This window comes from Natator depressus, chromosome 12 (genome assembly GCF_965152275.1).
Source record: "Natator depressus isolate rNatDep1 chromosome 12, rNatDep2.hap1, whole genome shotgun sequence".
Lineage (NCBI taxonomy): Eukaryota > Metazoa > Chordata > Testudines > Cheloniidae > Natator > Natator depressus.
The window spans coordinates 25,995,522-26,022,715 of record NC_134245.1 but is presented as its reverse complement, the minus strand read 5'-3'; the positions used below and the strand labels follow the sequence as shown (position 1 = coordinate 26,022,715).

Sequence of the window (27,194 nt, the reverse complement as noted above, 5' to 3'; positions counted from 1 at the left end):
AATTGCAGGAATCAGACACCAAAAACACAAACTATTGGTCCACTCTACCCCACCCCAAACAGACGTTAGGGCTTTTAAAGTCCCACACTAGACAGAGATCAGGCTGCAACTCAAGTGCTTTCCCCCACCCATTCTGCTGAGATGCCATGATTACTCAGAGGTTGCTTGAGCTTTCAGGGGACCCCTGTCCCTGTACAATCAAAAGGCCTGCATGAACATAAGAACAGCCATACTGGGCTAGAACAATGGTCCATCTAGTCCAGTATCTTGTCTTCTGACAATGGCCAACGCCAGTGCTTCAGAGGAATGAACAGAACAGGTAATCAGATGATCCACCCCGTTGCCCATTCCCAGCTTCTGGCAAACAAAGGCTAGAGACACTTCAGAGCATGGTTTTGCATTCCTGTCCATTCTGGCTAATAGCCATTAATGGTCCTATCCTCATGAACTTATCTAGTTCTTTTTTGAACCCTGTTATAGTCTTGGCCTTCACAACATTCTCTGGTAGAGTATGCATTGTGTGAAGAAATACTTCGTTTTGTTTCTTTTAAACCTGCTGTTTATTAATTTCATTTGGAGACCCCCTAGTTCTTCTCTTTCCTCCTTCTCATAACACTTCCTTATTTTCTTTCTCTAAACCAGTCATGATTTTATAGACCTCTATCATATCCCCCCTTAGTCATCTCTTTTTCAAGGTGAAAAATCCCAGTCTTATTAATCTCTACTCACACCCCTAATAATTTTGGTTGACTTTTTCTGTGTCTGCTCAGGCAATGGGGACTCTAGGGCACCATCACCTTCCCAGAGTCAGTGTGTGGGTGGAAGACAGGGGGAGCAGCACTCTGGGCAGCAGGCCCTAGAGCCAGGCACACTGGCCCCACCTCTCCGGTAACAGGCCAAAGGGCGGAATGACCCCTTTGCCCCTTCCCAAAGTTACTGCTGTGGGGGAGGGGGCTTGTCCTAGCTGGCACGAGGCTCCAAGGGTACCGGTACACTGCAGTTTGACACCCATGGGTGGCCCATGTCAGCTGGCCGGCGTTCATGGGCTGTTTCACTGCGGTATAGACTTTGCATTGAGCTCTGTGACCCTCCCACCTCACAGGGTCCTAGAGCTCAAGGCTGCGGCAGGAGCGCGAACATCTACACACCACAAACAGCCCTTAGCCCAGGCCAGCGGCGCAGTGTGGACATAGGCCAGTCACCCGATTAGCAGCTCTGCCCTGCCGGCACTGGCACCAGCGCCCACAAGCTGCAGGGGGTTGCCTGTTCCCGCCCTCTGAACCAGCCTAGGTGGACTGAAGGGGCCGGGCCCTGGCCCTGAGCGCGGCACCGCGTACGGCGACGACTGTCGCGAGCCGCCTCTCAGAGCCGATGCTCGTGCAGCTGCACGGCGCGCGCCTGCGGCAGACCTGTCCAAAGGCAGGGCAGGGCCCCTCCCTCCCTGCGGGGCGGGCTTCAGTCACCTCACGGAAGGCGGGAGAAAGCAGTCACTTTTCAGTCAGAGACATACCAGCCCCAGCCCTGTCGCTCCGCGGGAGACCCCCGTGCGGCGCGGCGAGGAACGCTCGCTCCTGCAGGGCGCCTCAGCCCCGCGCCTGGTGGGAGGGACCCGCCGGTCTCTCCCGCCTCAGGCTGCTCTAGCTGACAGTTGCGCGGTTGCTGGAGGGCAGCGCGTGCACCGCCCTGCCAATGGGCTCAGCCCTGTACCGCGGCCCGGGCCCAAGCTGAAATGTAGGGCACGGCGGATCCGAACTAGCGCCGAGTTCGCCACGCGCCAGCTTCGCACGTAACCCTCCCCGGTGCCCACCCCTGAGCCGCTGCATTTATTACAATCCCCACGCACTGTCCTCCCTTCCCCAGTGAGAGCTGCCCATACAGAAGGAAGAGCCTGGCTGTCCCCTCTTCATGTGCCTGGAGCCAGTCTTCTACAACCTTGGGAACAATGAGGACTCACTGCTTGGTGGGTTTCTTCTGGTAGAGGTGACAAGGATAAAAGCGTCTCTCTCTCTCCTTCCCCCCCCCCCCATCTCTCTCATCCTTTCCATCCAGAATGCTTTTAATAGTAACACAGTCTTTAGCATTTTTTTGATTACTGCACAAAACTGCATAGTTGTGTCACAGTGATGCCAATCCTCCCTCTTGTGCCCTGCAGCCCAGGTTGGAGAAGATTTTCCCATAGCTGATTACACTCCCAATTAAAATACTGTTCTAGTACTTCCTTACATTAACAGGTTTCAGGTACAAGAGTTTATTATTTTGCTTAGCTTTTATAAAGACAGGTTTCAGAGTAGCAGCCGTGTTAGTCTGTATTCGCAAAAAGAAAAAGGAGTACTTGTGGCACCTTAGAGACTAACAAATTTATTTGAGCATAAGCTTTCGTGAGTTACAGCTCCCTTCATCAGATGCATTCAGTGTATGCATCCATGAAGGGAGCTGTAACTCACGAAAGCTTATGCTCAAATAAATTTGTTAGTCTCTAAGGTGCCACAAGTACTCCTTTTCTTTTATAAAGAGGTAATCATGGAACAAGCAGATTGGCTTAAGTCTCTGCTTTGACATAAGTCAGCAAAGTGTAAGTGACTAAATTTAACTTCCGATACCACAGAATAGACATTGCATTGTTTAAAGGCACTTGAAGAAATAATGATCAGAAAATTCTACATATTACATTAAAACAAATATCTTCTATTTTATGGTATGATTTACTTGTCTTATCCTCAGAATAAAATAATAAGAGTACCCTTTATTTGCAATAAGATTTTAATATTGAGGAAAATACAGAAAGGTTCAGTTAGTGGTAAACACCACACTAGTGATATTTTATAGAATGGAGCAAACCTGACATCAATTACAATTTCCAACATATATATCATAGTTGTTCTACAACTGGAAAGTTGCTGAAGTCTGTGACATTCCACTGTAAATATAGGTGTTATTAAAAATTACAAATTGTCCTGTAATTACTTTGACAACCTCTTGAGCAGCAGCACCTATTAAAGGGAAGGGGAAAAAAGAATGACTTTGGTGGGTAATTATATTTAAAAAAAACCGAGAACAACAACAGTATCTGGTCCAGATTTCAATATAAAGATGAAATAGTTTGACAGATTGAGTTTAAATGCTTTCCTGAATCATGGCAAAAAGTAATTTTCGTATTTGTTTTTCAATTCAATTTTTTAAAAATGCATATACATATAAGTTTACGTAAATATTTTTTACCAGGTGAACTGGTGAAAAAGAAAGAAACTGATCTTTCTGAATAAATGCAAGCGAAGTGTCTACATCCCCATAACTGATTTTTTTCCTGATCAATCATTTTTCTAAAACACTTCCTCCCCTCCCATTCAAAAATCCCCTTTCCTTTTAAAAGAGATTATGCAGTCCAGAGTCTGAGTATTGGAAAATTCAGGTGATAGAAAAATTAGCTAGTAATTAGCTTCTCTACAATGTTTCATTTCTTTTTAACTGTTGAAAAAGCTCCTACATTTTATTTTATTGCTATAACCCCTTTCAATACCTCTATAAAAATACTGTGTTCACATTTTCTTTGCAATTATAAATGCTTAAGAACCCAGATCTTGTCTTCATACATTTTGCTAAAGTACCATGTATACCCATGGCAATATAATTTTCTTTAATCTTTAAAAAAAAAAAATCCAAGTTGTGTATATAACATTAACACTTTAACTGGTACTGTAAGACGACAAGTAAGCAAAAACAGTTAAGATTGCAATAATACTTCTATTATATACATTTTAAAATGATTTACATCTTGGTTATAAAATATTTATTGCAGCCTGAAATAAGGCAATGTTGGTTAGGTACAGATTTACAAAGTTTGCAGAGTTAGCACTGTCTACACTGAAATTAGAACTAAATTAAAATTAGTCATATTGTATTATTGTTTCTGTCAATGATACTTTCACTGGTCATATATACACGTTATAAATTTTATTTTAAACTAGAGTAATAAAAGCACAAGTAGTATAACTGGCCTAATAAGGTCATTTTGTAATTTTCCATTATTTCTTTTATTCCAGTCTGATCACTTTCTCAGTCAACATTTTCCATATAGCATATGACACACTGACTTTAAAATGTTGCAGTACTAATGCAGCCTTTGTCTGCAGCCCATAGTTATTCCCTTTTCTCCAAATATACTGAAGAGGAATTCCATTAAAATAATAAAATATAGCTCAACTGACAGTTCTAAATGGACCTGTGAAAATAAAGTGGTATTCTTACCTCCCAAGAATGCAGCGATAGTAGGTGGCTCAGCAGCTCCATAGCGACAACTACATAGCAAAAAAATAAAATAATTAGTATTTTAGGGCAGTTTAAATAAACTAATGAAAGTGACATCTTATCATACAATACTTACAATTCATGGACATAATCATCCTTCACTGTTACAGACAGCCCATATTCCTGAAGAAAGCCACTGAGGCAAGATTTCAATTTTCCAATATCATCTTCCACTTGATAGTTATACACACCTAGGACATAAAGTATGAGCCATTTCTCCTCACTGGATTTTAATATGCCAGACTTTAATATAACAGGTCCAATAATTTTTTAAATTGTGCTGGGGGATTACCTTCTTTGTTACTGCAGTCATTAATGTTTTTATTCAAGTAACATACATTCGTATTTAATTATAGCTCTAACAATATCGATCAAATACCACTGATGATGTTCATTCAGCAGAATAATAAATCATCATGTAATTTAACTAATTTTTACAAGCAATTAAAACCATCATCATCAATCTGCATTAATTTGTTAATCTTAAGAATCTGGTCACTTTGTAATACTTGCACAATAAATGTACTCTAGTTTAGTTCAAACATTGCTTAATCATGTTTTATAGTTCATATGTACTACTGTCTCATAAATTAGATTGTTATATTTCCTACAGCGACTGATATATATATCTAAAACTATTGTAATAACCTACCTGGGTATCTACCATGCTGTTTATAAAATCTATCCACAGCTCGTAGCATTAAGTATAGCACTATCTCACTGTCTGGATTATCCATGCTGGAAACTGAAAATGATAAAAAAAATACCAACCCCCCCCCCCAACAAAATACAGATTTTAAATTGGTTTTAAAATAGACTTGGAGACAGATAGAATGAAAAAAATATTTCACATTTACTTGAATGTAAAACACATTTTTTACAGTTTTGCCACCACACCCCTGTGGGAGACAACTGAGAGGTCTCCACTTCAAGCTTTGGTAATGGATTGTTTAGATATGTAATTTCAAATGCCAGTGATAAGTGACTAATTATACTAAATGTTATGTACCTATATATTTTTATATAATCTCAGTTTGGAGCTGTCCACGTGTTCCTACTTCAACTCCACCGATGTCAACAATTGCTTGGTTGCGATATTTACCTCAAGTCATAATTTGAGTTTCATAATTACACTTGGCAAAACTTGATTTTTATTTTTTTTATAATTGTGATGGATATAGTCTATTTAAGCATTTTTAAATATTTTTGTTGATTTAAATATACACAATTGCAGGAAATTATGGGGGTAGGTCAGACAATTATTTTTAATGACAATAGACATTGAGAGTCAAAAAGCTAAACTTTATAACCATTAGAAACACAAATTGTCATCACATCAAAATACATGAAGTACATATCCTTAAGTCAAACTCTTACTTCAAGAAGATTTTTCTTATCTGTACATTTTGATTTTTAAATCAATGGAACTGTTTTTTTTTTTTGTTCATTTTCATTCCTGAAATCAGTGTTTACCAATACAAATCTAATCTTTCCAAGCCTATTTATAATGTATATTTACAGAAGAAAAACTAAGGGCAATAATTAAATAAATGGAAGTCTCCTTACGATAGGCACAAAAAATGATGTAGGGACAATATAGATTGAGCTTTTTAAATGTAAAATTTAAAAAGCTCCTGAATTATTGTACCCAACTTAATATGCACCAGTTCAAGGAAATTTTACTTATGTACTTTGTGAATGCGACAAACAATTCTTTTGGCCAAAATATTATGACCAGACTGAAAAGACACACAGTAAACGACTGCTGTTTTCCAAACAAGTGCTGTTTCTCTTTTAGTATTTACCTAGGAATTTGGAGTTATATATGTTTGAAAAGTCTGTAGCAGTTATATGCCTAATTTTTATTTAATGATACTTTGCCACACAATTTATTCACAAAAAACAACCGTCGTCAGTGGCTAAAAAAGAAAATTAATCTTTTGCTCCCAAGGAAGAACCGTTCTAGTTCCTGTTACAAATAACTAAAGTCAGACAGGAGAGAATATAATTTAAAGACTACAACACCTTGATGAGGATGAATATTTTACTTACATGGCTGCTGAAGAGAAAATATCTGCCAGGGAAAACTACCACACACATTAATTCAGTGGCTCATCTTTGAGCTTTTAAAACAAAATTGTCAAAAAAAAAAATTTAAAATAATGCTTTGAAATATACACAATATGTATTTTCTATTTAAGCATGGTTTCATGATAAAAGAAAGAATTTTAAAGAAAAACTATGAATAAATAAAAAATAGAAAGTCCTTACTAATTTCATCCTTGTTAAAAGTATTTAAACCATACTCTTCAGACAGGGATCTACACCGCACTACTCGAAGAAACGCTGAGTTGCTGCCTAAACAAAGAACACAGAAAAGAAATATTGGAGCACTGGTTGCAAGCGTGCAATATTTTCTTCAGGCATTTCAGAATTTACTTACTGTTAAACAATGTAGAGTAAATATCACCAACTGATGTCATTTTAGTTTTTATTGTATTTCTTCAGTAGTGCAGTGTAATAAAATCTTTTAGATAAGAAATGTTTCTTTATAGGTTTATGAAGGTAAACAACTTTATTAAAATGTTCTATATTTGTGTACTTCAGAATTCCAGTCATGTTGCCTATTGCACATGATCAGGATTGTCAATACATGTGGTACCAGACTCCAGACAGGATGATGCCCCACCCTCCTCCTCTTTATGGTCATCTGTTGGACCACAGGCATCAGCCCCACATTTTCTTCCTCTATCCTCCCAAAAGCTGTTCTCTTTCCTAAGTTGCACTAAATAGTGCTGCTTCCTGACAGCAGACAATCTAGAGAGAGCAGCATTCTAAAAATCAGTGGTTGGGGATGGGCAAGAGTGAACCTGTGGCAGTGGTAAAATGGCAGAAAGGGGAAGAAAAAACTAGACAAATATGGATGAACATAGGGAAGGGGGAAAAAAACACTGCAAACAAACCAAAAACTTTAAATACATGCTGCAACTACAGCACTTCAAGTACAACAAATACTTATTGTTTCAGATGGCTGCTGTTTTTCTTGGCATATGCCCTAGTATTTAATATACAAGGGTAAAACAAAATTTGCCCAAACGAATAGTAGTTGCATCCAGAATCATCAGTAATTAATTTTATTTTATTTTATTGGGCATATAACATTCAGGCATCTGCCTACAGCTTTCCATACACCTTATTCTGACAGGCACTAAGCACTTGCAACTTCCATTGAAGTCAGTGGAAGAAACTTGTGTCCATTACTTCTCAGGAAGAGGCACAACATTTATAATACAAAAGAGATTCAAATACTGAGCTAAAGATTAATATAGCTACATTGTGAATAATTTTAAGACTTCCTGAAAATTTGTGTGTGAATAAAACAAGAATGATGTAATGCAAAATCCAAAGATACTTACAAAGCAATTTTAACTCTTTCTGCGAGATTGACTCTGGTGCCTGCAAAGGAACAAGAATATGTTTGTTCCTGCACAAGGCAATGAATGGTTAGATTTACATTTTTAAAATTATACTGAAATGGATGTTAGATCAAATGTTATCCAAGGAAGACTTCTTATGTGTTCATATGTCCCTTTCACTTAGCATTCTAAATAGTCACAGGAAAGTACACACAATGCAGAAATACACACACTGTACATATAGTGAAATCATATTGGAACTTTACTAAAACTCTCCAAGAGAATGTGGTACTTAAGTCAGCTCTTTACTGTCTCTATTTTGCTCCTTTCCCCATTCTTTACAGATTACATGGAAAATTATTGTCCTTTTGAGATAAATTAAATGCGGTTATAACATAACTACCTTGCCTACTGACTGTAACAATTTAGCAGCATGGTTACCCACAGCAGCAGCATCTTTCTTTGCTTTTTCACGGTATCTGTAAAGGGTCAGAAATAATTTTAATAGTTTAAACTGTAGTTTAAAGCTACAGTTTTATTTTAAGAGCCTGAAATTGAACAACACTTTTATAACCCTTCTTACCCTATCTGTTGTAAACATGAATAAAGTCAGAAGATCAGCTACCTCAGCAGCAGAAGAGCCAATGGTACCAATCACATGACTGTTTTGCTGTAGCTCTAAGCTATTTGTAGAAGCAGCTTCATAACTCAGTGCACTGGAATGTCTTTGCCATTAGTAAGCATTAAAAGGAATATTACTGTGGAAGGTTACAGGGCAAAAAAATACTAATTCCTTTCAACAATGAGAGAACCAGCACTAAAGAAAACTTTGAACCAAATGCACTATACAAATACAACTGACCAATTTTATATTGTATTTTATGATGTTTTAACTGTATTGTATTAATTCTTTGGGCAGCAACCCATGTACCTCAGCAGCAGGGCACACTATGAAGCTCAAAGTGCTACACCTTAAATAACAAGGGAACACAGGAAGACTCATCGTATCTGGCCACAGCACTTTTACTGAAGGAATATCAGGACTCATAGAAACCATCCTCAAACCATATGCCACACAAAGGGCCAGCTTCCTCCAAGACACAACTGACTTCCTCAAGAAACCTCAGAAACAACAGCAACCTCTCCCAGAACACCATCATTGCCACCATGGATGTCACCTCCCTATACATCAACATCCCGCACCATGATGGCATTGCTGCCTGCTTCAAACACCTTACAAGATAATGAACAATGCTCGAAAATCCAACCCAAACACATCAAACTGATCCATTTCATCTTCACCCACAAGTTTACATTTAACAACAAATACTCTATCCAAACAATGGGAACAGCTGTGGGTACTAGGATGGCTCCCTAATATACCAACCTTTTCATGGGCCACCTCGAGAAGAATTTCTGGGCAAATACACTATGAAACCAATGATATACCGGAGATACGTTGATATTTTCATCCTCTGGAGAGACAACCTAAACTCCTTCACAGATTTCCACCACAGCTTCAACCAACAAATTATTTCTAGAAAACCACTGCCACACCATCATCAACTTCCTGGACACTAAGATCAGCTTCAACAATGGATCCCTAGAACTGACTATACATAAAAATCCCATCGATCAATACACGTACTTCCATGGAACCAGCAACCATCCCAGACACACCAAGAAGCCTGTTCTCTAAAGCCAGGCACTCAGATACCACAGAATTTGCTCAAAAGATACATTCTGGGATACATATCTAAACACACTTAAAACTGCCTTCACTAAACAAGGACATCCCACCAAATACCCCTGAAGGAACCCACTTCAATACAGAAAAAAAACAAAAAACAAAAACAAAAACGTGCTGACCACACAACCCTAGTTGTTACCTGCTATCCCACTCTAGAACACATATGGGATATCAAACAATTGATGCTTTTATCAAACAACCCATACTTGATGGGGACCACATCCTGAAAGAAATCTTTCCCAAATGCCTTCTTCTGGCATTCAAACAACGTCTTCCCTCCCTCAAGCTCACAATCAGAAGCAAGTTCCCCACAGACCAGGACACACCAGCTCAAAGCGGCACCAGACCCTGCCAGAATCCATGAAAACCCATTGCTACAATGACCAATACCTCCCCACAACACACCTTTCAAGGTCCATGGGTCACACACGTTCGTATCACATGTGGTATACCTCATCCAGTGCATTAAATACCCCAACAGCTGTGTGGGTGAAACCAGATAATCACTACTCTCTCAAATGAGCTCACAAAGCAAAATGATAAAGGACCCTACAGCCCATGGACAAAACACTTTTCACAAAACGATCACTCCATATCTGGCTTCTCAATCCTCGTCCTTAAAGGAAACGTGCACAACACTTTCAAAAAACGAGCCTAGGAACTGAAACTCGTAACTCTGCTGAACACTAAAAACCATGTACTTAACAAATACACTGGTTTTATGGGTCATTACAACAATTTGTAACACACCCCACTGTCTTCTAATCCTTAATTGCCCACTTCATTTTAAATGGTCTCCAACAGCATGCATAGAAACCCTTATGCTTAACAATTTGTCATCTTGTATTTAGCTCAGACACACTGGTTACTTTCTGCAAACTGAGGAAGAGCTCTGGGAAGCGCAGAAGGTTGTCTCTTCACCTACAGAAGTTGGTCTAATAAGAGATATTTCCTCAGCTACCTTGTCTCTCTCATATCTTAAACAGTTATTTTCAAAAAAATTTTCTGGAATGAAATGAAACATTATGCTAGTATTCCTTTTAAATATACACTGAAGTGTATCGAGGAATTATTTCTAATTTTACAAAATAGGTCTGTAAAACAATATAGGCCTTCAAGAATTTAGAGAACTAAAAATGTCTTTCATACCTATGCAAACCCAATAATTCACTTAATACTTTGCTGTAATTTCATTTTTGCAGGATGAGGCAACAGGTTCATTTTTTCTCTCCTTACATGGAAGGACTCTCACTGGGGAACGCTCTCTCTCCCTCCTCCTCCTCCCCCCCAGAGGAAACATTTTTTACAGAACTCCCCACAAATATATTAAAATCCAATCTACATTATATTTGAATGCCGTCTGTGACGGTTTCGGGGACATGTCTGTATTGCATTATTAATTCTGTTTTGTTTTATGAATACCATTTATGATTGCAACTCTTGTTGTAGATTAGTACATCCATTCTGTAGCTGAAGCTATGTCCAGGAAGCTGTGATGGAGCAAACAACAGTGAACAACATTTTTCCTACTGGATTTGGAGCCTAAAAATTTGCCAAGACTCAGACTACACCGAGGACTCATAAAGGGTCATGAAGTTACACTGAGGGGCAACGCGTTCAGGACTGTTTGCAGTTTTCTCAAGAGCTGTAACTCTAGTGCTGCTTAAAGAGTGTTTATGGTTAAGAACTTCCTTTGCTAAAACGTATATTTTCTTGTTTTACTGCCATATTGTCTGTGAAAAGGTTACCTAGAAAGCAAGAGCTCCCAGAGCCAGGTGATCTCCTGGAAAATGTGTCTTAAGCAACTATGGGACTCGGGAGGGCTGAGCCACTGGTTCTGGGGTCTAGGCAGCCAGATTGAGCAGTCCTACTGCCCAAAAAGAGTGTCAGACATGAGACGTTTACACCTCAGAGCATGCTTAAGAGACCCAGAGGTCGGAACAGTGATCACTTCCCAGAACCAGGGCGCTAAGAGGCATGTGGGCTTCAGCAGTTGGATCCAATCAAAACAGACTGGTGTCCATCCAGATAGGAGGGTGAGACCAGGTTATAGCACCATCTAGAGTCTAATTATTTTTTTTTAAGTGACCTCTGAGAATTTGGCCCATCCTGTGAAATCCAAATCAATGCCCTTCATTACTATAATGCTGATTGTCTTTGAAGAAGAAACTCAAGTACTTACACATTTTGCAATTTGATAAATTTACCCGAATCTGCTATCATATCAGGAATAGTGCCCCGAACAGGTAAATTTCCTTGCCCCTCTTTTGCTACAAATTCCTTTACAGCTCGAGCTAAAATCCAAAAGGAAGGCGTCTGCAAGAGTACAAATAGTAATTTATTTTTCTTGTACACAAAAGTATTATCTGTATCAATATTCCTAAACAAACATCTTATCCTCAGTTACTCTTTTTACCTGCTGTGTGAGATTGATGCAACGATCATCATTAAAAATGTCTTCAATACAGCTTGGAATCTGTAAGAAAAAAAAAATATATATATACACACACACACACACACACACACACACACACACACGTATTTACTCAAGTTTCTTATTCAAGAATTGTCCCAAAAGTAATTATATGGGCAATTCAATATCTAAATGACGTTAGACTTTCTAGGCAAAAGTCATCTTTTCTGAACCTCTATGAAAGAATCTGTCCCACTGGCTACAAGTACTTTGGGAGAAATTACCTCTTTACCATCATATTTAGAAAAGTGTCAATTGCTAGAAGTGTAGGCTTCTAATTAACGCAAACTTTACACACCAAATCTGTCCTTAGCAACACCCTTGCAATTTCAATGAGAACTGGAGAGGATTTAAGATATGGAAACATTTGCCCCCAATGTATGTTAGGAATTACATACATTTAGCAAGGGCATCATTTCAGAAAAATTCTGGGGGCAGGAGGAGGGGGAAAATGTGTCAGTATACAGACTATTTCCAGACCCAAATAGCAACACACAAAAAAAACTGGGCAATTATCGCTTTCCTAATGACTCCATCCAAAGTTGGGGGAAAGGGAGAAATACGACTGCCCGCCCTATAGCAAATGATGCTCCTGGCATTTAGTTTTGGTCATGTTAATAGATTCTGGTTATGTCCACACTAATATTATTGGTCGAATAGGAGTTTTGTTCCATCAAACATTCCTTTAGCCCTTCACAAATCAATACAGTATGTTAACTGGGCAGTAGACCAGTTCTGCAGTAACCTGAGGCTTGCTAATAAATGCGAGTTGTACGTGTCTTTAAGAAAAGCTTAACACCTCAAATACACAAGATCATGTAACAATGTCTTCCAAAACATATATAGTTTGTTATAAGAAATTCATAGCACTTTAAGAGCTTTCTGTAGATCTGTTGATTTATGTTAAGAACTGGTAATTTCTATGCAAATTAATACTTTAAATTGAATAAGAGTTGTAAAATTTATTTCACTCTTAATTCTTTTAGACACTCATGAAAGTACTGCATGTTCACCATAAGTGATACTGTGGCAATGTTTCTGACACTGCTTTTAAAGATTGTGTTCTACTAAGTATTTTTAATGAATTTCACTCCTCAGCAAGGAATACAAGACCTTTAACATTAGTTAAGCAGCAGAGCTTAGAAGAAGGAACATATCTTTCTCTGATACAAACAACCAATTTCCATTAAAAAAAAAAAAGTCATGTGATGATATCCAAAAGTAAGCCTTACTCTTCTTAGGACCATTTAAAAAAAAAAAATTAGTTAATGCAGTGTTTATGAAAGTGAAAAAACAATAGCTCCAATTAGGCAGTGTGGGGGCAGGTGCTTTGTACGTTTCCCAATATTGCCATTGTACTACATCCCCACTGGAACTACCCTCTTGAGCACATACTGCTACTCCTGCCAAGTTGTTCCAGAATGTTTGTTTGGTTTATAGAGAAAGCGATTAGGAGGAGGTCACCAAACTAACTTTGACTGTAGATTTGCTGGGGAATTTTTGTTCTGAAAAACAATGATACTATCAAAGATACGTGGTCCCCTGAGCTCTTCAAATGCATTATGTTCATCATTTAAAACTTAATAAACTACTTTTACCTTAGTAACATTTAGTGCTGTGTTTACATTTTTTATAGCTTCTTCAAAGTTCTCTTCATCTTCTGGGATCCCATTTTCATTCTTTAAAATTCCTGTTTGAAAAGTAACACAAGCAAAAATACAAACTCCACCTCCCACATTACATTTATGTCCTGGCAACACATTAGATTTTCTCTGGGAGAATCTGTGACATATCACTGTTCTAGTCCTGTCATTACAAAACATATACATCTCACCACATTAAGAGACAAAAATGGCTACCCTCTCCCTCATCCATGTGTACAAATACTTTGATATGGTATTAAAAATACTTTGCACTCATAACACCTTGCATCGTAAGATCTCAAAGTTTATGTTATGAACATTAATGAATTAAATGTCACAATGTACAAGATGTAGGGAAAATGCTATCACCAGCTTTACAGATAGGGAAAATAAGGCACAGATGGAGCATGTGATTTGCCCATGGTTATATAGAAGTTCAAATCAAAGTCTGTAACAGAATCCAGAGGTCCTGAATTTCTGTCCGGTGCTTTAATCAATAGAGATATAGATAAATAAGACCATTCTCTCTCTCACGTACAACTGTTTCTTTATCTTATACATATCAAATCTGATGTCTGTAAAGTGACTTGCAGGTTCTGAAACACTGAAGCTCTCTCTTTACTTGACACAAAACAAAAATATAGTTGAATAATAAGTAAGAGGAGATAAGGAATGTTACTGACTGTAAATATTGTTAAAATTTCTACTGTTTCACTTTAATACTTACTCTAGGATGCAGCAAAATTCAATTAGCATAAAATGCTGCACTTCAGTTCTACTAGAGAGCCAATCTTTATTTCAATGCAAATAAATTATTTATTGAATAACTTACACTGATGTAAATAGGATTTAGATATCAAGAGAAAAACAAATCCATTTGTTAGTACCAGTAACTAAGTCTGTTTATAACTGGAAAGAACATGGCCTTGTTTCTATAGCAATTTAAAATGATTTATTTACATTTCTTTTAAAAATACTCTGTACATTTTAATGCTTGTGAAGGATGCTAGATTGACAGCCCTTAACAGCAAAGTCGTCCATCCAAAGACTAATTACAATATAGTCACTAGATATGTAAATTTCTCCTTGCTACCCACTAATGGGTCTCTCCACAGAATCACCACCTCTTGGGCTGAGAAAGTAATTCAACATCCATGCTCATCTTAATCCTTGACCTGTCTGCTGATGCAGTTAAGAAAAGAACTAACTTTGAAACTGATCTGTATGTGTGCATAAGCACCCACATGCATGTGCAAGCATGAGAGATGTGGACACAACAGTTTGAAAATAAAATAGGTACAAACTTATTTCACACTGGCCAATCAGCCAACAGATATTTTTAGGCTGGTTTTATACTAGTGACATAACCTCTCAATTCCACTAATAAGGAAAATCCAGTCCCCTACTTTAGCAAAATTTTAATGTTAGGAAAAATTAGGTATGTTTTCCAAAGTTAGCATTTGTCTTTTCTTTAAAGAACTGCAATAGAATGAAGGTCCTTGCCCTTGCTTAGAAAAAGAAACAATTATTACCAGCTGGCTTCATAACCAGACTCAGGATTCTAAGACTCACCTATTCAAGAAATCATGAATCTGCATTGACATAAGTTCAATTTCAAGCCACAGTGACAAGTTGTGTCTTGTATAATGTCTTTTCACAGTGGCGGAAATGCCCATAATATATATTACCTTGTCTAATCAGCTCTCTGAAGGCTTCCTTTTCTTTGTAATTCCTAGGTATCAGTTCACTTTTCTAAATTGAAAGTATAAATAAAACAGATAAATATATAACAATTCTCCTGTCACATGACTACCTTCTAGATAGATGTGTATTAACTTTGACACAAACTATGAAAGGAAACATAGGGTAAAAATCAAACCAGGCACTTTTCAGTAGTTACAGGCTTCACTCAGTGCCCAAAAATAAATCTTTGGACACTGTTCAATGAGGTACTTTTATCACCTGTCCAATTCTTTTTTCCTCCCAAGTGATCTAGTTTGAAGTCAGATATACTTTCATTAAAAGCCTACATTAGAAATACTGAATGCTATATGTTTGATTCATAAGACATTATCAACATACCTCACTGTACCACTTTGCTAAATACTTTGCTACAATCACAATCCATGGAGTGTGGCTATGATCCTGCAATCAACAAACAGAAAAAAAAAATATCTGCAAGTAGTTAAAAATAGGTTATTTCTTTAAAGCTAACAGCACTGTATGTTAGATCACCACAGTTTGAAAATCCTGTAATATTGAGGCACAATAGGAGAGTTAAGAACCACACTGCTGATTCAATAAAGTTTCCTAGTTTTTGACAGCAATTCCTGTAACATTATGTAAACAGATTCTGAAATTAAATGAAATTTCAAATAAGTTTGTCAGGGATTGGATGGTATCCCCTAGCCTCTTTGCCAGAAGCTAGGAATGGGCGACAGGGGATGGATCACTTGATGATTACCTGTTCTGTTCATTCCCTCTGAAGCACCTGGCATTGGCCACTGTCAGAAGACAGGATACTGGGCTAGATGGACCATTGGTCTGACCAACTATGGACATTCTTATGTTTGTCATATCTCAAATAAATCTTAAAAAGGGGGAGCAAATAAATAATAATTTTCTATAAAAGTTATGATGTGCTCAATTTTGAACTTTTACAAATAATCCAGGAAATAATTTGATGGTCAAAAATGCATTATATAGTTTAAAATCTAAGTCTGAGAACTGCAAATTGCACAATTATTGGTAACTGTCCCGCATGTGAATTTAATAATTTTAATCAAGTTTAAGCCCTCTTAGATCCAAAGGTCTAGTATTATCATTGTATCATACTTGGAAGGACAAAACCTTGATGATAATACAAAACCTTGTCTCAAGTATTGCTGAAGAACGTGCAAATTAGAGCTCTGTATAAGACCAAAAGCTTGTCTCTTTCACCAACAGTTGGTCCAATAAAAGATATTACCTCACCCATCTTGTCTCTGCACAATGTCAGTCAGTTTCCATTATCTGACTGGAAAAAACATTTTCCATACGGATTATCTGTTTGCTTTCCTAACTGCTCAGGCGCTACTCATACAGTAATCCTATCCAAAGTTTTTATTTTTTTTAATTTGTAGGTTTGGGATTTGCTGTTTGAACTGAGGGTTCCAGACAATCATTGTCAAAAACCCTTTTTGCTTTCCTCCTTAACTGGGGATGGCCATACTGCACAGAGATCAAATAGAGGCCCGTGTGAAATGGTGATTTTAAATTTTACCTCTGCACTCTCCTAATCTTGGTGCTGTCCTGTGAAGGTCATTCTATCTCCCCTTAGGCTGCTCTAATTTGTACTGGGTTGCAACGACTACAGGGGTCGAAAGACACAGCCAAGGATTGGCATAGCACAGGACATACCAGCCACATCCTCTTTCCTCCTCCAGCCATAAAGGGAACAAATGATGCAAGAGACTTCATGTTGGCTCTGTACTACCACTTACCATACTTTTATGGCCAGATTACACTAATCCCACCTAACATAAGGAAGGATGTTTCCCAAAAATGTGGCTTCACAATGCGTACTATGTGAAGTGATGTTTACAGTAGCACACATAAAGTTTGGTATTTTAACTCACGATTAGCTTTTGTGATAGCCAAATTCACTGAAGGTGTCCACAGTTAAATCCTTTAAAAAAAATAAAAAATAGGACCCTATGCAGGAGGAGAGACCCATCCACATGGAATTACTTGCAAGAATGGGGCCTATTTTGAATGCATTTTAGAGCACAGAATGCAAGTCTCATGCCAACCTTTTTTTCCATATGATCCAAGTCATAAGACTGAATGTGTTCCCTCAGCTCCGGAAATGGGTTGTCCAGTCTCAGATCTTCTAATGCATTGTCTGGATGAGATTCCACAACTGCCAGAGATACACAAGATAATTTAATTTGAAAGATAAACAGGACAGATTGTAGGTTACAAAACATAGCAGCAAATATTCAGTGCTTGGGTATTTACCTATGTGAGTCCCACTAGCATAATTACACATTAATGGAAGTAGTGCCTCATTGTAAATGTATTCCATAATATAATGCAGTATAGCATTAGACAAAAGTCTCCCATTTTGCTGCATCATCAGGTTAATTACTTGTTGCATGCAATTTTCAGTAAGTCATGTCCACAGCTAGAATGATTTTTATGGTGGGAAATTCCAACTGCAAATGCCAAGGATATTAGATAACACTAAATACTTCATAAGATAAAAATGAAATAGTTCTTTAAACATATAAATCTACATATAAAACTTCTAGAAAAGAGCTTTCAATTCCACTTTTAAATCCATCCAAGTCCAATTTCTGAAGAAATCTCTTACCTGGATGTTCCTTAATAATAATTCTCATATAGCCAACTAGTCCATAAGTCCTACAGACTAACAGAGGGATGTTAGTATTCCAGAGAATTTCAGCTAAACGTACCAATATACTGAAAATAAAAATAAAATGACTCTTAGAACGTACAAGAGATAATCAAGTGTGCAACAATAATTTTAAAAAAAAAAGATTTTCCCATGAGAGAGGACTTCAAAGCTAAAAATAGAACATGATCAAAAGGATGCCATAAATGTATATGCAATAAGATCAGAAGAGATATTTTAAATACTACACCAAAAAGACATTACCAGATAATTTATAGCCATTGACTCTTTAATATTGCATTGATTTCTATGGTCCCAAACTTTTAAAGGGTCAGTTAAAAAAAAAACCAAAAACACGAATGTAGGCAAATAAAATAACAATTGGAAAGAAAGATCAGCTGGATCCATAAATTGTAAAGTGGAACTCCCAATAGACAGTCCTGACAAAGCCACATGAAATTCTTCTTACTAATGTGTGGCAATACAATTCCATACACAGTTAGAAAAGAGGGAGTTGAATGGTGATAAAGAGACCTCCACAAAGACCTGAAGATATTGCAGATCCCATTACATGTGAGGCCTCAAATTAGATGACTAAACTGACATAGCTATGGTGGATTAGGAAGAACTCCCTCACTAGAGAGAAGTACTCAACATTTAAATGAATTTGGAGACCGTGCCTTACAATGAGTCAGTACAAAAATTTTAAAAATTTGTGTATTAACACACAAAGGGTATAATGAAAATCACCACCATAAAGCTTTCCTGTCTATAAATGTTGCATATGACACCAAAAAGCGATGTTGCTTCACATAAATTATATCTTCCCACAATAAAGCTGCAAACAAAACTGTAATTGTAAGAAGACTGAAAAATATGAACAGGACTTTACCTTTCTGGTAACTGGGTTGCAATGACTAAATTAAACCGACAGAAAAATGAAGGATCATTGTCGAGAAGTTTGTCTGGACTCTAAATAAAAGTACAAAAAAATTCACATACATTGGAACATAAATTTTGCTTTATCTTAGAAAGACATAAGCATATCAAAAGTTCAAGTGAACGTGTGTTCAACACTGGACTTGGATTCAAAATGCTAGATGTGGCTTCTGAATCTTTATCATCATTAACTACAAACGTTATTTAAGTATATACTTAAATGAACTTGACCCACATAATTTGAGATCTTATTTCCAGATCTTACCATAAAGATTATTATTACCACCATAAATTCTCACATTGCAATTACAGATACAGATAAATTTGTAACTAATTATTTTATTTTGTCATACTTTGCCATGCACTTAAACACCAGAACATAGCAAGGAATTCAAGGATACAAACCTCCTCCACAAAATTTCCTGAAACATCATTATTTAATTCTTGTAAGAGCTCTGTGGCACTTTGGGCTCGGTTCTGTTTTAAAACAATTAAAAATATACCTGTTTAAACATACCTATAATTTACAAGTTGATTTTATGTTTTACATACCTTACCAATAGCATACATGCTATATTACAAATAAGTACATTATGGAATATTGATATAGTTCAACTATTTCAAAATTCACGTTCACCTTAAAATCACTATGTAATAGCAAGGATTTTGTTTGAGCCAGACTTTCCTTTAAAAAAAATAACAGTCTAAAAATGGAAAAATGTAATAACTGGCTTATATCTAATTTTAAAAACCACTGTATTGGAAGCACCATAAGCTCCTGATGCAGCTTTCTTAAGCACTGTTAAGTTAAAAGCTAAGCAAGCTCTGATGAAACTCCGAGCAGTGACAGCAAGAAGATATTGAAGTGAGAAAGAGCTACTGAAGATACTTACAATGTAAGAAGGAAACAGCAGAAGAGGAGGCCAAAGGATGGGGTGGGGGGAGGGAAGGGTGACAAAAGGGAAGATAAGCAACAGCACCTACTAGCAGAATGGTGAGGACAATCCCTTAATAAGACCCATTCTTTAGTCTTAACCATTCTTATAACCGCTATAGTTCACCAATATCCAAGATTGGAGCTTATTTCACTTACCATATATGTTAATTAACTTTAGGTAGATGGCACAAACCCAACTAAAGCTAGAAAATGCAAGTCAATGTTCTTTTAGATAATGTAGGTCCCCCCACCATTTTAAATCTTTTTTGTAAATAATGGTTTTACAAAATCTTTTCTACTGATAGACTAGAAACAACAGTGATGAACAGAGACAGAATACAACTTAAGGGTTTTTTTAAGTTAACAAAACTGCCCCCTACTCCTTCTCCACTCAGAATCTTATTGACTTCTCAAAGTAAAAAAAAGAAGAAAAAAAAAAAGAGGTAAGACCCCGTATGACCTTCTCCATCCCTCTCCTCGCTCTAGGGCGCATTCTCCTCCTCCACTCTCACTGACATTGAAACATCTTCCCTATTCTCCAGCTCTTCCCTGTGCCCCAGTGACCCATTCCATCTCCTAACCTTCCTAGTCCCCTCAACCTCTCATTTTCAAGAGGTTTATTCCCCTCCCAATTCAGCTCAGTCTTCCTCACCTTAAAAATTCACCATGGGCCCTGAATCCCCTTCAGATCATCATACACATTCTCTTCTCCCATCTCAAACAACTGTCTAAAACCATCATCTTGAGTTTCTTTCCTTAAGTTCCATTCCACACCCTATTCAGTCTGGCTTCCGCCCTCATTATTCCACTGAAACTTCTCTAACCAAGGTTTCTAATATCTTGCTAGACATAACACAGGCCTAGTGCTCCTTTCCCATAGACATCCTGAGTCCCTCTGACACAGTCAACCATATCCTACTCTTGGAATCTTATCCTCTCCTGGTTTTCTTACTACCTCTTATTGTTCTTTCAGTGGGCCATCATTTCCCGCACCCTGCCCATTCACAGGCAGCAAGTTATATGGACCTGTGGTGCCCGTGCTCCACCAATATTCAGGAACGTAGGCCTGGCTCCACCAGTGTTTGGGCTTATAGTTTCAGAGCCGTCCCATCCATAGGATGGGCCAGGGCAACCACCCCGGGCCCCACGCTTCAGGGATCCAGGATGGCCTGGGGAGTTAGCGGGGGCCTTAAGGCCAGCAGCAGCAAGCGACCCAGACCCAGCCCGCCCTGCCTTTTCCCACCCCTGCTCCGCCCTGCCCTGCCCCCAACTCCACCGCTTCCCTCAAGCCCCCGCTCCCACCCTGCATCTTTCCAGCTTCCGCCCCCTCCCCCTGCCCTGGACCCTGCATCCCCCGAAGCGCGGAACGGGATGGCTCTGCTTGGACCCATTCTGAGCACCACCAAAAATTATACAAACCTGGTGCCCATGCGCCCACTTCAGGTTTTGGTGTAGGTCTCCCAGGGCTTTATCCTTGCCTCCCTTCTGTACTGGATTTTTTTTTTTTTTTTTAAACTGACGACAAATCTACCTGCCCACCCTGGACTTGTCTTTCTCCATCAAGTTTAAGTCACAGCCAGGCTTTTCAACATCTCCTTGTGGGCATCCAGCCACCAATTTCCACTCAACATGGCCAAAACTGGGCTTTTGTTCCCACACATCTCCTGGAGCTCTGTTCTCCTCATTCACTACTATAGAAGAAAGGAATTTATCTGTGTATGTCTAACTTTCATTTTATACACAATCACTCTCTCAATATACTTACAAACTGTTTAATATTGCTTTACCTGGCCAATATTGCTTCTTTGTAGAAAGAAACTGAGAAAAGAGAGACAGTAGAAAGCGACATTAATAATATCTTTCACAAAACTAAAGTTTTTAAGCTTCCTTACAGTGAAGAACATATTATATAGCTTCATGCAGAACAAAAGAAGTCCTTTAATATCTATTTCCTTCAATTATTAATTTTATCACATCTTTCACAGGGTTTCTTTGAAAACAGTCTTTTTGAATCTTGTAAAGTCAGATTTTTAAAGAAGCGTTATCCCAGTCCCGAAGGCCCCACAATCTGCAAACTCTGTAGCACATGCAGAATTTCACTCTTCCCAGTGAGGAACTCATTGCAGGTGAATTTTCATCCTGCTAAATAATTAAGGCCACAATTCTGCTAAATTTTCCATGCAGAGGGACCCCTACGCTCACAGAGCCCTTCTAAAAATCAACAGAGCTTCATGTGGGCACAACAGTCTGCCTGTAACTTACAGGACCAGGGCCTAAATTATTACCATTAAATATCTACACAGAGTCCACAGAAGTTGCATTTTTATGTAAATTTACATATATTGTTTTATTTATGTAAAGGTTTCTAGTCTTTCCCTAACTGCATGCATTTTTCAGGAGTTATGGAAGCATCTGAAGGAACAGCACGCTTCTTCCTTCTCCAGACCTGAAGAACTCTGTGTAGCTTCAAATCTTCTACCTTCCACCAACAGAAGCTGGTCTAATAGAAGATATTACCTCACCTACCTTGTCTTTCTAAATAAAAGTAATAAGTTTTGATGACAAAACAGTTTAAAAACCATGAAACTATATTTAGATATATAACAAAGTTAGGGGAAACTTAAGTCACAGTAGGAGACTAAGATATTCACTACACTTCCTTGGTGTATTTTTTTAAGAATATGCTCTTTCCAACTAATGCACTTAAAAATAAGGCAATTAATAAGAAACTCCCAATTAATAGGAAGTACATTTCACAACTACTCAAAAATCCACCCCGAAAAACAAAACAACCAGTTTGTTTTGCGCATAACTCCTACAGTTATAGAAAGTTAACCATTATTTTTAAACAGCACTTAGTAAAACTACTGAAACCTTATCACTGCTGAACTTGTGTAGAAAACTAATGGTAAACCTACTTATTTCCGACATCTTCTCCAGTGACTTGATTCCCATCGACAACTGTAAATGAGCCAATACCTTGAAAATAATACAGTAAGAAATATGCACTCTTAATTATTCAAACTGAAATTCTTACTAAAATTTACAACTGAAATTTATTTACCTGGTAGTACTAAATTTTTGAGGATTTCAGTTCCTGTGGCTGTTGCATTTATCACACAAACATGAGCAGCTTCTAAAGCTTCTTGTCCATGATCACCCCACAACCTACAAAACAAGAAACACAGAAGCATTCAGAGGAAAAAGTAACTTGTGGTAGCAAATAGAGTCTGAATGGCAGTGGGAATCTGCTGTCACAGTCCATGTGGTTTATCATACCATTTCTCTGTACACTATTAAGTAGTATATCTCAAAACATGATTTACACTGGGAGTTTTGTCACCGACTTCAGCAAGACCAGGATTTTGCCCTTAGTCCCTTCAGATCTGGGGGAAAAAATGACTATGGAGAAGACAGGACAAAAGATTCCAAACTGTCAAGCAACAGTTAAACCATTCATATTGTTCTGTGAGACTTAAAAATAAATTCATGAACTACTGCAAGTGTTTTCAGACAGTGGTTCGCAGACAGGCTCCTCTCTCACTGCTGAAGATTTTTGTCTTCAAGATGCAACACAGTCTGTATGGTGACCCAGTACAGATTTTTTTTAAGCGGTTTCCAAAGAATTATTTGACCAAACACCTAATTAGCTTTTTGACCCAGAGCAGGTGTAATTCTAGCCTATATGGTTGCAGAGAATTTCCAAACATGAACCAAAAATGAATCCATACTGTCTTCCTGCAGACTTACAGGTCTAGCACCTCTGCTGCTATTCAGAGTAAGAAAGATATGGAGCAGTCTCATCAATTTTCACTGCTGTTACTGGAAACTAGGGAGCAATGACTTTCTCAAGAATCAAGTCATTTTCACCCCAGTACAAGTTTATTAAACTCTGAAGATAAGCAGACACTCGAGCTACTGACTGGAGAGTCAGACTCAAAAATGAAACTAGGGGAGGGGTAAAGTAGCTTAGTTTTTTTAAGTGATGTGACAGATAAATACGCCCTTCCCAATTTGCAGCCTTAACAGTGTTTTTTTGAACAAAAGCTTTTGGAATATTGACAACTGCTGAATTCCCACACACTTTATAATACCGATTTTACGGCTGACATAAAATGGATTTTTAAAAGAATCCAGTTATAAAAGCATGACATATGGACATCCTCTCCAAGAGTTCACTAATGAGCACTTTTTGGTTATAGAAATAAACGAGGCAGTATTGACACTTATCATAGAACATTAGGGTTAGAAGAGACCTCAGGAGGTTATCTAGTCCAATCCCCTGCTCAAAGCAGGGCCAACACCAACTACATCATCCCAGCCAAGGCTTTGTCAAGCCGGGCCTTAAAAACCTCTAAGGATGGAGATTCCACCACCTCCCCAGGTAACCCATTCCAGTGCTTCACCACGTCCTAGTGAAATAGTTTTCAGAGTAACAGCCGATGAAGTGAGCTGTAGCTCACGAAAGCTTATGCTCAAATAAATTGGTTAGTCTCTAAGGTGCCACAAGTACTCCTTTTCTTAGTGAAACAGTGTTTCCTAATAGCCAAACTAGACCGCCCCACTGCAACTTGAGACCATTGTTTCTTGTTCTATCATCTGCCACCACTGAGAACAGCCGAGCTCCATCCTCTTTGGAGCCCCCCTTCAGGTAGTTGAGGCTGCTATCAAATCCCCCCTCACTCTTCTCTTCTGCAGACTAAATAACCTTAATTTCCTCAGCCTCTCATAGTAAATCATGTGCCCCAGCCCCCTAATTATTTTCATTGCCTTCTGCTCGACTCTCTCCAATTTGTCCACATCCCCTCTGTAGGGGGGGACCAAAACTGGATGCAGTACTCCAGGTGTGGCCTCACCAGTGCCAAATAGAGGGGAATAATCATTTCCCTCGATCTGCTGGCAATGCTCCTACTAATACAGCCCAATATGCTGTTGGCCTTCTTGGCAACAAGGGCACACTGCTGACTCTTATCCAGCTTCTTGTCCAGTGTAATCCCCAGGTCCTTTTCTGCAGAACTGCTGCTTAGCCAGTCAGTCCCTAGCCTGTAGCAGTGCATGGGATTCTTCCATCCTAAGTGCAGAACTCTGCACTTGTCCTTGTTGAACCTCATCAGATTTCTTTTAGCCCAATCCTCCAATTTCTCTAGGTCACTCTGGACCCTATCCCTACCCTCCAGGGTATCTACCTGTCCCCCCAGTTTAGTGTCATCTGCAAACTTGCTGACAGTGCAATTAATCCCATCATCCAGATCATTATGATCAGAGCAGATGGAAAACTGCCTCCCCTATGCCCCCAATTAGAAAATGTTAAGTTTCCAACAAAACCATTGAGTACCAAGCCATTTCAGTCGTCAAGGGCTCGTTTTGAGCAACAAAATCGTTTTTCACAAACATTAACATCCTCAAACCCTCAATTTTCCCCGAGGCCGGTGTGCGCCTGTGGCCAGCCCCCTCCACAGTAACACCCGCCCCGCCACAGGCAGCGGTGAGCCGAGCTGCCCACACACCACGCCCCCGGGTCCGGTCCCCGCTTCGGACCGGAGCGGTCTGGGACACCGGGAAGCCGCCTGGGGCCAGACCCTACAGACCCCAGGCAGCCGGGGACGGTCACTAGCCAAGCCGTGAGGCGCACCTTGGCGCGGGGAGGTCAGCGCGCAGGGCCCCACAGCCTGGTACCGCGGGCCCGGCAGGCGGCTGAGCCGGTTGCCCGGCAGTCTGCGGGCGGCCCCCAGGAGAAGGGGGAGGAGCGCTGCGCCCCCCAGTGGTCCAGGCTGTGGCCCCACCCGGCCTTGGGCCGACCCAGCGACCTGAGAGCCGGCCCGAGGCAGCCCCCGCTACCTGAGCTGCCGGTCGTATTTCTGCTCCTTCATGCTGAGTCCGCCCTGGTGCGCCATGGCGCCGGGCCCTGCCGGTAACACAGCCGGGGTCCGCGTTGCCCGCTCCTGGACACCGTCCGGATCGGCCGCTCTGCTGTCAGTGAGCATGCGCGATCGATGTAGACATGCTCAGTGGCGCCTGCTGAAGGCACGGCTCTCCCTTTGCCCTTCTCTTTGCCATCAGGATGCAGAGGATGGATGGGCGGGGTCTGGGCAGAGGGCAACACGTGCGTCCACAGGACGATAAACCCTGTAGGGCCGGAGGAAGGAGGGAGCAGACAGACACAATTAAGGGGAAAGTGCGGGAGGTAGGGTAGGGAGAGGTGAAGCCCTGCTAGGCAAGTAGCTGGGGTAACGCCAGGATAGGGAGGGATAAAAAATAACAAACGGAAGGGCACAATCTACAGTGTTTGGGCTGTACATATGTTACCTAAGGTATTAGGGTATGGGTGAGCCCTTTATTTTGCGTGTTTGTTTCCGTGTTACAAAGTATTAAAAGCTGTGGGTGGGTCTTGAAAATCACTAAAACATGTCTTATGTAATTTATGAACAGTTCCTTTGCAAAAATAAGGTGTGGGTGACACAGGGCTTTTCCTTCCCAGTAGATGATCATTTTCAGTCCTCCATCCCTTCCAGGTGTTAAAGGGGACAATGTAGCCCAGTGTCTACATAAGGCAGCTCTTCTCCATCTTAAATAATGTACTCAGCAGCCTTCCTTCCTCCCCCTCCCCTAAATTGTTTCATAATGATCATACAGGTTTTTTGTGCTTAAAATAAGTCCTTGTCAATTTACTAAGGTATAATGTGTCTGCATATAACCTCACAGCAGTTCACACATTTGTCTGCTGGTCATATGACTTTCCTTTTGGCGAGAGAGGCAAAATAACAGAATTATAGTTTATAAGCTTATAACTTATAAATGTCTATATATTTAAAAGAACATAAATTGTTGCGCAAAAGTCAACATGGTTTCTGTAAAGGGAGATCATGTCTCACTAACCTATTAGATTTCTTTGAAGAGGTCAACAAAAATGTGGACAAGGGGGATCCAGTGGACATAGTGTACTTAGATTTCCAGAAAGCCTTTGACTAGGTCCCTCACCAAAGGCTCTTATGTAAATTAAATTGTCATGGGATAAGAGGGAAGATCCTTTCATGGACTGAGAACTGGTTAAAAGACAGGGAACAAAGGGTAGGAATAAATGGTAATTTTTCAGAATGGAGAGGGATAACTAGTGGTGTTCCCCAAGGGTCAGTCCTAGGAGATCTGGAGAAAGGGGTAAACAGTGAGGTGGCAAAGTTTGCCGATGATACTAAACTGCTCAAGATAGTTAAGACCAAAGCAGACTGTGAAGAACTTCAAAAAGATCTCACAAAACTAAGTGATTGGGCAACAAAATGGCAAATGAAATTTAATGTGGATAAATGTAAAGTAATGCACATTGGAAAAAATAACCCC

General features: G+C 39.3%; 2 protein-coding genes across 2 annotated transcripts in view; both read right to left on the bottom strand.

Annotated features, from left to right (window-relative positions):
• TERB1 (telomere repeat binding bouquet formation protein 1) overlaps nt 1-1,612 on the bottom strand; it is a 45,875-nt gene extending 44,263 nt beyond the window's left edge. The window contains exon 1 of the mRNA XM_074968786.1: nt 1,511-1,612. The gene's annotated coding sequence lies outside the window, so the exon portion shown is untranslated. The remainder of the gene's footprint in view (nt 1-1,510) is intronic.
• Nucleotides 1,613-2,791: 1,179 nt separating this feature from the next.
• Nucleotides 2,792-25,848, bottom strand: NAE1 (NEDD8 activating enzyme E1 subunit 1). The gene is made up of 20 exons (XM_074968784.1): nt 25,698-25,848; nt 22,924-23,027; nt 22,778-22,838; nt 21,647-21,677; nt 19,328-19,399; nt 18,876-18,955; nt 17,942-18,051; nt 17,379-17,488; nt 15,670-15,732; nt 15,276-15,339; nt 13,543-13,634; nt 11,888-11,947; nt 11,654-11,787; nt 8,125-8,200; nt 7,722-7,761; nt 6,577-6,663; nt 4,958-5,050; nt 4,382-4,496; nt 4,246-4,295; nt 2,792-2,990 (listed from the first exon to the last, which is right to left on the bottom strand). Exons 1-20 carry the CDS (start codon nt 25,841-25,843, stop codon nt 2,881-2,883), a joined length of 1,698 nt encoding a protein of 565 aa, XP_074824885.1. The 5' UTR covers nt 25,844-25,848; the 3' UTR covers nt 2,792-2,880.
• Nucleotides 25,849-27,194: the final 1,346 nt, after the last annotated feature.

Bases quoted from the DNA above. Each gene is read 5' to 3' on its own strand.
- NAE1 (XM_074968784.1), bottom strand. From the start codon at position 25,843: ATGCTCACTGACAGCAGAGCGGCCGATCCGGACGGTGTCCAGGAGCGG. The intron at 19,400-21,646 runs GTAAAGCAATAT...GTTTTAAAACAG, and splicing joins AAAGAAGCAATATTGGCCAG to AACCGAGCCCAAAGTGCCAC. The intron at 7,762-8,124 runs GTAGTTATGTTA...GTTCCTTTGCAG, and splicing joins TGTTACAGTCAGTAGGCAAG to GCACCAGAGTCAATCTCGCA.